This window comes from Protomyctophum parallelum (assembly GCF_964188405.1).
Source record: "Protomyctophum parallelum genome assembly, chromosome: 12".
NCBI classification, from domain to species: domain Eukaryota; kingdom Metazoa; phylum Chordata; class Actinopteri; order Myctophiformes; family Myctophidae; genus Protomyctophum; species Protomyctophum parallelum.
Window position 1 is genome coordinate 52,251,477 of NC_139712.1, and position 12,381 is coordinate 52,263,857.

The 12,381-nt window shown below is 43.9% G+C and overlaps 1 protein-coding gene across 1 annotated transcript; it reads left to right on the forward strand.

The window, feature by feature from the left end:
• Positions 1-637: 637 nt before the first annotated feature.
• LOC310867710 (H(+)/Cl(-) exchange transporter 4-like) lies at positions 638-11,241 on the forward strand (the record flags this gene model as incomplete). The annotated part of the gene is made up of 7 exons (XM_083777828.1): positions 638-690; positions 4,711-4,833; positions 5,539-5,608; positions 6,421-6,501; positions 9,675-9,811; positions 9,902-10,021; positions 10,956-11,241. The coding sequence occupies exons 3-7, from the start codon at positions 5,573-5,575 to the stop codon at positions 11,239-11,241; spliced, it is 660 nt and encodes a 219-aa protein (XP_083633954.1). The 5' UTR covers positions 638-690; positions 4,711-4,833; positions 5,539-5,572.
• Between the last annotated feature and the right edge of the window lie 1,140 nt (positions 11,242-12,381).

The window sequence follows — 12,381 nt, forward strand, 5'->3', positions numbered from 1 at the left end:
CCCCAATAAGACGGGGAAGACGTCAATCAGCGACATGTTTTCTGACCTGAGGGACGGACGCAAGCTGGAGGGACTAACAGGCAGCACCCTGGTAAGAGAGAGTGTGTGTGTGTGTGTGTGTGTGTGTGTGTGTGTGTGTGCGTGTGTGTGTGTGTGTGTGTGTGTGTGTGTGTGTGTGGGTGTGCGCGTGTGCGTGCGTGCGTGCGTGCGTGCGTGCGTGCGTGCGTGTATTATTTCATAATACATTTCGATTTCAGCTCTGACATTACTTTTATATTCAGACATGCTCTAGAATGTGAAGAGTCTGCCTGTGCTATTAACTCATTTTGGCTTAAAAAAATCATGAAAATGTGTGCAAATCATTGAATATATATTTTCTTTGACACCGAACGCTTTTAACTTAAATCTTTGCTTCTGGAGGTCCCTGGAATAACATATTTTCGGCGGCCACTAAATCGAAACATAGGTTTCTCAGAAAACTCATGATTTAGAAGGCATTTTGTAAAATCTGGTCTCAGTCCTAAATGGTTTTACCGCCATTTGCTGCTATCCTTCTGCATACAAGTAATTTCCTTCCAAAATGCAAAAGCTAAAATTGTCCTTTCCCTTTCTCCACAGACCAAAGAGCGCGGCTCCACCAGAGTTCACGCTCTGATCAACAAAGTACTTCAAGTCCTGCATCAAAACAACGTGAGTGCACTGATCACATCTCTGGCCTGTTTGTTTCATCTTCTGTCTCATTTCATTCAGTCAACAGATGCTGTAATCTAATTTATATGTTATTAACATATGCTGGATTCAGCACGCACGCACGCACACACACATTTACTTTGTAGATTTTGATTATTATTGCAAAACATACCTTTACCACTTCAGCACTATACACATTTTGGCCATTTGCAAATAGCCGATCTACAAGTTCACAATGCATCGCGATGCGACGCTTTCTCCACCAGCGATATTGGGCTGCTGGTGTTTAAGAGGGAAGAGTATTATTTTGGGTTAGGGTTATTTAGGGTTTTTAAATCACACCCGTGTGAAGTGAGGGGCGCTCTTATCATACGTCATCATACATCATCTCATTCTGACCAATCACAATTTGCGTCCTCAGTTTTGTCATCAAGGTTTTTGTTGAGTGCACAGGGGTTAGGGTTACACACACAGGCTAAACACTAAAAAATAGTCATAGGAAACAGTAGCAAAACAATGTGTGTGTGTTTTCACAAACCCTCAAAGCTGGACATAGAAGGGGCTAGCGCCCCTCAAACCTAAATATTGATGGGATATTTGGTGTGTGTGCCAGCCTTCCAGGAATTGATGACCTTTTCCCTAAGCTCCTTGCACAGAGAGCCTTTTCAGCCCTTGAAAAACAAAGGTCCATTTGACTCGTGGCAAACGGAAGATCTATTTACATTTCTCTCCTCTGTTTAAGAGTTTAATTAAATTCAACGTTTCTATCAGATAAATGGAAAAGATGATGAAATCTGTGTCGTTTTCAGAATACCATGGATTGAGATTTAGTTCAAGGAGCAAGCTGGGTGGCTCCTTTCAATGATTGTTGGATGAAGGTTAAAAAAAAGTTGTTCCAAGCCCACAGCACTTGGAGTACATCAACGTTTTAGGTTTATGGCAAACAAGGCCTCCCCAGGCTCCGTTCAGCTTGCTTGGATAATACTACTTCCGATAGACTGGAAATGTGGCTTTTCAAAATAAGAACTCTAGCGCTGTAAGTGTTAATACAACTTGAATCTGACCTCGCAAGTGGAAAAGTAATGTTTACATTGACAGATGATTGCCTGGACTAATGGTGGATGACTATGAGTCATCACACACTCACTTCACAGCTGTCTAAAGAGTATACTTTTTTTCTTTAAGATGGCGTCGGCTCCTGAGTGGAGCCACCTGGTGGTGGTACATTTTATTCAACCAAATCAACTAACAGACTAATAATCTCATGACATTTAGTCGACTCGACACACAAACATTTCAGGTGACTAAAAAGTGCAAAAAGTGACATTTTGTGAGCTTGTAGATCTGCTGTTTTCACTAGTTTGGGTACCAGGCAAACAATGACTTTCTCTTTTGCGACTTGAGCTAAAACGCTTTCGGAATGCATATTTATAAAAGTCATTCATCCTGACAGGTTACATGATTTATCCCCCCTCCCCAATGCAACACAGTGATGGTATTTTGCACGCACACAGACAAGTGCTTGACTTAAACATGGACAACGAGTCTTGCTCAAATGTAGAAATGAGATGGCATAGTTGTCTGAATCTAGAACTCGAGATATTTTTTTTTATTTAGTTTGCAGCACTGCCCATCCCTACTCTCTTAACTCTCAACCTCCCCCCAGGCCCCCATGATGGAGCTGACAGCACACCAGAGCAGCGTGGGTAATGTGCTGCAAGCAGGGAACAGCTGATGGCCCAGGGCAACCTCACAGAGGAGGAGGGAGAGGCATGGACCGACAGGCCAGGTACACGCACACACACACACACACACACACGCACACACACACACGCACACACACAGAGCGTCAAGTGGCTGCTGGCTGATCTGCTGTTTGTGCTCCGAAAACAGCTGATCTGCACCAGGTTTCAAAATGAACCCCAAAAACATGGTAATTGTGCTTACCAATGCTTACCAATGTCTCTGTGAGCTTGCTGGCTGCAGTGTAGCTTGTTCGTTAGCTGTCACTCGTTCATTAATTTGTTTCACCTGTGTACTCTCAGAAGCGCATTGAAGTGAAGTGGGCATAGTGTGTGTGTCACTGTGTTAGTCTCTTCTGCCGTCATGCAGGACTTTCAAATTATTGTAGACACAACATGAACGTGTGTGTGTGTGTGTGTGTGTGTGTGTGTTAAGGCTGTACCCTAGCCCTGTTTTTAGGACTCGAACATTTGCAGGAATTTCCGAGCGAACATCCGAACCATTTGGTTAATTGGTTCTAATTAATTAATTTCTCTGAGTGCTTTTAACCAGGCTGCAATTCATAAATAGATCCTCCGGGGCGACGTTGCATAGACGATCAGTGAAATAATGGTTAAGTTCATCAGGGGTTGGTGAGGGTTGCTACCGGGTTGGCCGACCGGGAAGGTGTGCATTTTGAGTGTGGATACAACCGTCTTTACTTTTAATACACTATAATGACAACACGAGATATCCGTCTTGAACATGATCAGAGCGCAGCGTGTAGCGCGTCTCCCCCTCCCTCTCTCTCTCCCAACACGCGCACACACACACACACACCGTCTAGTGGCTCTGATGACATGTGCTCCGCTGCTGGGGCCGTGCCACGAGCGGCCGTGTGTGCATCCTCGCAAACAGCGAAAATAGCCGATCTGCGACTGCAGGAGGAATAGGCTCGCAGCACTCTCGTCGGGAGGGGTGCAGCACAAATATCCTACGAGTAGGGCAACGAAATGGTCAGCTACTCCCTGATGCGAGCTCATCATTCCATAAAAATGAGCCATGAGTTGAATGAGTTGCTGGCAGCCTGGCAGGCAACGAGAGCGTAGCTTGATCGTTAGTTTCATCGTTTCATTAATTTGTTCCACCTGTGTATGTAGGCTACTCTCAGAAGCGCATTGTGTGTGTGTGTGTGTTACTGTGTTTGTCTCTTCTGCCGTCTGCAGGACTTTCAAATTATTGTAAACACAACATTAACATAGTACTCTTATTATGCATATCGCATTCTCGCCGAGATATATTTCGGAGTAAAAAAATATATATATAATAATAAAAAAATATAATAATAAAAATTAAAAAAACAAATGGTTCAAGGCCATAAATTAAGATTCGAGTGCCAACCTTAACGAGCGAACATTCGAACCCTGAATGTTCGGGGACAGCCTTAGTGTGTGTGTGTGTGTGTGTGTGTCTGGCGTGACATGTAGGGCAGGCTACCACGATGACTCAGCTGGCTGCTACCAGCCACCTCCACAGTGGAGTGGAGTCAGAGGGGCAGGCTGGATAAACGTGGTCGTAAGTGGTAACTAAGTGGTGGTTTGTTCAAAACCTACAATCCACTAAATGATCACTCCCGTTCAGAACGGCAACGCTGAGTGCAGAAAACCCAGCTCGCAGCAACACAGTCAGCAGCATTCTGTACCCACATGTTTGGGAGTTTAAGCCATTTTGGGGCGGGAACCCCTTTTGGTGTTTATAGCATTATGTTATGCTTTAGCTATTGAAAAGAATAGCAGATCTACAAGCTTGTAGTTCTGCTATTTTTTTAAAATCTTGGAAACGTGGAACAAATCTTTGAATATATATTCTTTCAGGGCGAATGTTTTTAACATGGGGGGTCATAACCATAACCATAACCACATCATTCTGTACCCACATGTTTGGGAGTTTAAGCCATTTTGGGGCGGGAACCCCTTTTGGCATTATGTGATGCTTTAGCTATTGAAAAAAATAGCAGATCTACAAGCTTGTAGTTCTGCTATTTTTTAAAAGTCTTGAAAACGTGGAACAAATCTTTGAATATATATTTTTTCAGGGCGAATGTTTTTAACTCAAATCTTTGCTTCTGGTGGGGGGGGGGGGGGGGGGTCCCTGGAACTACATGTTTTCAGATGGGGGGTCATAACCATAACCCCCCCCTGGTGGGGGGGGGGTCCCTGGAACTACATGTTTTCAGATGGGGCGTCATAACCATAACCATAACCACATCATTCTGTATTCTGTATCTTCCTCCTCCAGGGAGCCGGGTCGTACCTCCTCAACTACTTCCTGTACATCCTGTGGGCTCTGCTGTTCTCCTTCCTGGCCGTGTCCTTAGTGAGAGTGTTCGCTCCGTACGCCTGTGGCTCCGGGATCCCTGAGGTGAGCAGAGGTCCAGACGGGTCACTGGTGGACTGGGTTTCTGACCTGCCCACAGCCCTCCTATGAGACACAGACTGGTTTCTGACCTGCCCACAGCCCTCCTATGAGACACAGACTGGTTTCTGACCTGCCCACAGCCCTCCTATGAGACACAGACTGGTTTCTGACCTGCCCACAGCCCTCCTATGAGACACAGACTGGTTTCTGACCTGCCCACAGCCCTCCTATGAGACCCAGACTGGTTTCTGAACTGCCCACAGCCCTCCTATGAGACACAGACTGGTTTCTGAACTGCCCACAGCCCTCCTATGAGACACAGACTGGTTTCTGACCTGCCCACAGCCCTCCTATGAGACACAGACTGGTTTCTGTCCTGCCCACAGCCCTCCTATGAGACACAGACTGGTTTCTGACCTGCCCACAGCCCTCCTATGAGACACAGACTGGTTTCTGAACCGCCCACAGCCCTCCTATGAGACACAGACTGGTTTCTGAACTGCCCACAACCCTCCTATGAGACACACACTGGTTTCTGACCTGCCCACAGCCCTCCTATGAGACACAGACTGGTTTCTGACCTGCCCACAGCCCTCCTATGAGACACAGACTGGTTTCTGAACTGCCCACTGTCAGTCAGCCAGTCAGCCAGTTGAACCTGACTGTCATTAACCGAGACGTATTATTCTTCTATGTTCTGCCACACAGATCAAGACCATGACGCGAGCAGGACGCGACGGAAATGCAACGCGCCTGGTGGAGCCCTGGCGTTAGCCTTGTTTGTATTTGTTGACAAAATTGTCAATATATTTAGCCTCAGTTTTAGTCATCATACAATTTACAATTTAGGCATTTAGCAGAGACTCTTAATCCAGAGCGACTTACATTAATGATGGGGAATACAAGCTAATAAAAACTGCAGGCCTTCTAGTCCTGGAAAGTTGCAATGCGAAAATGGAAGCCATCGTTCTCACGATAATGAAAATCTAAACATTTTTGTAAACAAATCTTTAAAAAAAAGCTCAGTTTTGATTCAGCTTTCCTCAGTGAAGAACAGTAGTCAACGTACGTTGACTGCGTTTTATGCAAATGTGTAAAATAGGTGTGATGGAGGAATGCACATTATTAATAAAAGTGTTCGGGCGAGTGTTGTAACCAAACATGAACGGTGTATGTGTCTCTGACCAGGTCCAATCATTAAGGGTGCATGTTTCTCTGACCAGGTCCAATCATTAAGGGTGTATGTGTCTCTGACCAGGTCCAATCATTAAGGGTGTATGTGTCTCTGACCAGGTCCAATCATTAAGGGTGTATGTGTCTCTGACCAGGTCCAATCATTAAGGGTGCATGTTTCTCTGACCAGGTCCAATCATTAAGGGTGCATGTTTCTCTGACCAGGTCCAATCATTAAGGGTGTATGTGTCTCTGACCAGGTCCAATCATTAAGGGTGCATGTTTCTCTGACCAGGTCCAATCATTAAGGGTGCATGTTTCTCTGACCAGGTCCAATCATTAAGGGTGTATGTTTCTCTGACCAGGTCCAATCAGAAGCAGCCAAAACGTTAAACCGCTGTATGTGTCTCTGAACAGGTCCTATCAGCAGCAGCGGCCGCTGGGGTGTCGGTGGCGTTCGGAGCTCCTATTGGAGGAGTTCTCTTCAGTCTGGAAGAGGTGGGTTCAAATTAACAGTTTGACTGCCCTAATTTATCCCAGTCATTCTTCTCATTTGCCGGAAATTGAACTTTGAAGACCCATTGCATATTATTTCATAATGTGACAATATCATCTCAAATGAAAGAGGAATCTTTCCTCTTTACTCAGAATTTTTTGTTATGTTTGTAGCATGTTGCGTTCTTTAGATACAGGCAGTTTTATACAGCTCGGTTTCACCCTAAACAGGCCTCTCGGAAAATGCTTTGGTATTTCGTTTCATTTGTTTGCAGAACACTTCTATTATGCCCATAACATATTCCCTATTATAGTGACAGAGACATACCATATATCAAATGAAAGCTGTAACACTCTACTTTCACCAGGAACAGACATACAATTTATATCATGTTTACTTTTCAAAATGTAGCCATTTGAATGAGTCTAGCACTTTTCAGTCTAGCACTTTTCAGTATCTCGTTTTTGATCATTCATATTACAAGACACATATCATTATGCTGTGTTATATAATGCAATACCATGTCAGACATCAAATGAAAGCTAGAATCCTCTACTTTCACCAGGAAAAGAGATACATTTTCTATCCTTTTCAGTTTTCAAAATATAGGCTTTTGAATGAGTCCAACACTTTAGAAAAACATCTCAAAGTTTTGACCAGTCACATTTATATACACATAGCATATTTTTGTAATAATGTGAACATGTCACGGAATATACCAATTGAAAGAGGAGCATTTCCTCTTTACCCAGAAAAAACAATTATGTTTGTAGCATGTTGCATTCTGTAGATACAGGCAGTTTTATACAGCTCGTTTCACCCTAAACAGGCCTCTAGGAAAATCCTTTGGTAGTTATCTTCATTTGTTTGTACACAGCACACTTCTATTATGCCCATAACATATTCTCTATTATAGTGACAGAGACATACCATATATATAACGCTCTACTTTCACCAGGAACAGACATACAATTTCTATTTCTATTTAACAGAAATACAATATATGCATTTACAATAGGCCTACATGTACTTAGATAAAATGCAATACTGTTGTGACATCTGGTGGAGCTGTTGCCCCCGAGTACAGATAAGCGGTCTACACATGCCTACATGTATTTAAAATAATTAAGTAAAATAAATAATGTGCTGATGTATCCACACAGAAAACATTTAGGCAAACATAACGAACATGTAGTCCGATGAACAACCACTAGATGGCAATGATGCTCTTATGCTGGCAATTCTGATGAATGAAGTCACATGTGATGTGTAAAAGTTTTAGAAATAAAGCAAAACAAATGTATTTTCTCTTACACTTGCCTTTGCCTTTGCCTTTGGCTTTTCCAGGCCTTGCTGGACTGGATCTGGGGGGTGAGGGTTGAGGCTGGCTGATCTCAGCACCTAGAAACATCAAATAAATAGATATATTTATTTATATGATGTGCAAAGAAAATACATTTACACAGTACGCCAACTTGAATGTAACAAGTCTCACCAATTACAACAGGCCTAATGTATTTAGAATAATACAAGTAAAATAAATAATCTTACCTCCAGACACCTGCACCAGCGTCGTCCTAAATGCAAAAATATGATTTATTGACGTATAATCACACACACACACAACCACAAAATAAGCTTTATTGACATATAATCGTTCAACATGCGTGTATAGAAACATACTCATTCAATGATTAGCTTTATCACACACACACACACACACACACACTCCCGTTCTCTCTGTGTGGCGGTGGCGAGCGACACGACTTTACGATGATCCTCGTTCCACTGCGTCGTGGTTCCCTCGCTCGAGCAGTTTTGGTTTGGGGGCCGCTAACCCCCAAACGGTGAGAGATCTACCCATTATCACAAATTCCACACGCACTCCAGAGGGCCACTATAGTTCCACACTCACTCCAGAGGGCCACTATAGTTCCACACTCACTCCAGAGGGCCACTATAGTTCCACGCTCACTCCAGAGGGCCACTATAGTTCCACACTCACTCCAGAGGGCCACTATAGTTCCACACTCACTCCAGAGGGCCACTATAGTTCCACACTCACTCCAGAGGGCCACTATAGTTCCACGCTCACTCCAGAGGGCCACTATAGTTCCACGCTCACTCCAGAGGGCCACTATAGTTCCACACTCACTCCAGAGGGCCACTATAGTTCCACACTCACTCCAGAGGGCCACTATAGTTCCACACTCACTCCAGAGGGCCACTATAGTTCCACGCTCACTCCAGAGGGCCACTATAGTTCCACACTCACTCCAGAGGGCCACTATAGTTCCACACTCACTCCACACTCACTGTAAATATAGAATGAGTTTATCAAATAACATTTCTTGGAGTGATACTAGACCACAAAATCAGCTGGAAACCCCATATTTCATATGTACGAGCTAAGATGGCAAGAATTGTCTCTATACTGGGGAAATCAAAACTAATTCTAAATCAAGGGGCACTGTACATTCCGTATTATTCCAGGTTTTACCATATCTTAATTATTGTGTGGAGATCTGGGGTAATACCTATAAAAGTAACTTAAAACATTGGTCATATTACAAAAGAGAGCAATAAGGATTGCAAAAGAGGCCACTATAGTTCCACACTCACTCCGAAGGGCCACTATAGTTCCACACTCACTCCGGATGGCCACTATAGTTCCACACTCACTCCGGAGGGCCACATTGCATATTACTTTCATAGCAAAAATAGCAGATCTACAAGCTTGTAGATCAGCTATTTTTGGAATCCTGAAAAGTTACATTTTAATTTAATTTCAAATGCCTTCAATTATAGTTACTCTATGAACTAAATATACATACATCGGACATAAAAAAGGTCAATAACAATTTTATACTATTCATTAAGCTACTAATTTAGACTGAAGTAATTAAACTCCGATATTAACCTGAGGGCCACACAGAGCATATCAACAGTGGGACTACTTACTTAGTAGTTGTCCATCCTCTTAACAGTTTGACGGCCACATTTTCACGGATCTAAAGCACAAATTATTTCCGCGTATGCTGCAAAGGTAATAAAACAATCTTGCCAGCGTAGAATATTTGATTAAAATGTGGGTAAAGCGTTTTATGGAGTCAAACTGTGAAGATGAATATCCTTAAATAAAGATTATTATTAAACCCTGTCTTTTCCTCCTCAGGTGAGCTACTACTTCCCTCTGAAGACGTTGTGGCGGTCCTTCTTCGCCGCCCTGGTGGCGGCGTTCACCCTGCGCTCCATCAACCCGTTCGGGAACAGCCGTCTGGTGCTGTTCTACGTGGAGTACCACACGCCCTGGTAGGAATAATAACGGTTCCATTTGTACCCTCTCAGAGTTAAATTAACATTGACTTTACATGGTTACCTGGTTCTGTCCAATATAAACAGGTACATGGCAGAGCTGGTTCCGTTCATCCTGCTGGGTGTGTTCGGCGGGCTGTGGGGGACCCTCTTCATCCGCGCCAACATCGCCTGGTGCCGACGGCGCAAGACCACCCAGCTGGGCAGGTAGGAACCTCTAAGACCGCCTCTAAGACCACCTCTAAGACCGCCTCTAAGACCGCCTCTAAGACCGCCTCTAAGACCGCCTCTAAGACCGCCTCTAAGACCACCTCTAAGACCGCCTCTAAGACCGCCTCTAAGACCACCTCTAAGACCACCTCTAAACCCACCTCTAAGACCGCCTCTAAGACCGCCTCTAAGACCACCTCTAAACCCACCTCTAAGACCACCTCTAAGACCGCCTCTAAACCCACCTCTAAGACCACCTCTAAGACCACCTCTAAACCCACCTTTAAGACCACCTCTAAGACCACCTCTAAGACCACCTCTAAGACCGCCTCTAAGACCGCCTCTAAGACCACCTCTAAGACCACCTCTAAACCCACCTCTAAGACCACCTCTAAGACCGCCTCTAAGACCGCCTCTAAGACCACCTCTAAGACCACCTCTAAGACCACCTCTAAGTCCACCCAGCTGGGCAGGTAACCACCGTTAACCTGTTCAAAACAGGAACCCCTTTTGGTGTTCCAAGCATTATGTTATACTTTAACTGTTGAAAAATAGCAGATCTACAAGCTATTTTTTTAAAGTCGTGAAACTGTGCCTCAAATCTTTGTTATATGTATTTGGTCCGCAACCACCAGGCACCCGGTTCTGGAGGTGGTTCTGGAGGTACACTAAACCCTGTTCCCTCCCCCAGGTACCCGGTTCTGGAGGTGGTTCTGGAGGTGGTTCTGGAGGTGACACTAAACCCTGTTCCCTCCCCCAGGTACCCGGTTCTGGAGGTGGTTCTGGAGGTGACACTAAACCCTGTTGCCTCCCCCAGGTACCCGGTTCTGGAGGTGGTTCTGGAGGTGACACTAAACCCTGTTCCCTCCCCCAGGTACCCGGTTCTGGAGGTGGTTCTGGAGGTGACACTAAACCCTGTTCCCTCCCCCAGGTACCCGGTTCTGGAGGTGATGGCGGTGACTTGCATCACGGCCCTGGTGGCGTTCCCTAACCCGTACACGCGGCGCAGCACGTCGGAGCTGATCTCGGAGCTGTTCAACGACTGCGGCGCCCTGGAGTCCTCGCAGCTGTGCGACTACGTCAACAACCCCAACATGTCGCGGCCCGTGGACGACATCCCCGACAGGCCCGCGGGCCCGGGGTCTACAGCGCCCTCTGGCAGCTGGCGCTGGCGCTGGTCTTCAAGATCGTCATCACCATCTTCACGTTCGGCATGAAGGTATATTAATAATAATAATATTATTATATTATTATTATTATTATTATTCACGTTCGGCATGAAGGTATATTAATAATAAATATTATTATATTATTATTATTATTATTATTCACGTTCGGCATGAAGGTATACCGTCTCTTAAACCCCATTTAGGCCTCAGAATTAGACCTCAAAATTAAAAACAAATATTCTAAATCCTCTTCACTATTTTTGAAAGTTCATAGCGCGCCACTCGGTGGCGTGCTATGAGCTTGTAGATCTGCTATTTTTCAATAGCTAAATAATAACATTATATTTAAAACACCAAAAGGGGTTCCTGCGGTTAAATTAGGGTTAAATAACTAAGCCGATTAAAAAAAAAGGCTTCTAAACTGTTTCTACAGCTCCATCTCAATGAATTAGAATATTTTGTAAAAGTTAATTTTCATCTGTAATATAATTCAAAAAGTGAAACTTCCATTCCATTATTCTCAACTCATAAAGTGAAGTATTTAAAAAAAAAAAAATGTTTTAATCTTGATGAGCTACAGAGTACAGCTCATGAAAATAAAATCATCATCATCATCTCAATGAATTAGAATATTTTACGAGACCACTAAAAAAATGATTTTTTTAAAACGAGAAATGTCGACCATCTGAAAAGTATATTAATGTATGCAGTTACTACTTGGTCTGGGCTACTTTTGAACACATTATTTCACACATTTTCACCCCCCCCCCCCCTTTTCCCCTCACTGTAGTGTATATGTTTCTTTTCCCTTTTTGCTTCCTTTATGATGAATTCCTGTTCTGTTCTTTAACTACATAGAAGTGTCTATTTGTATGTCTCTAAATGTTTTGATGAATTGAACATGGACCCTGTTGTATTAGTGTAATGCTTAATTGGGTCGTCCACTCACAGTTAACAGTCTTTGTATTGAGTTTGTGCTTTAAATGTACTGTAACTCTGCAAACTGTTAATAAATATTTCAATCAATCAATCAATCAATCAATGGGGCGTGGCATGGAGGTGATCAGCCTGTGGCACTGTTGAGGTGTTCTGGAAGCCCAGGTCTGCTTTGATAACAGCCGTAAATTAATTTTAGTCAGACAGTCAGTGTGTGTCCAGTGGAAACCTCTATGAATCTGATCTCAGGTC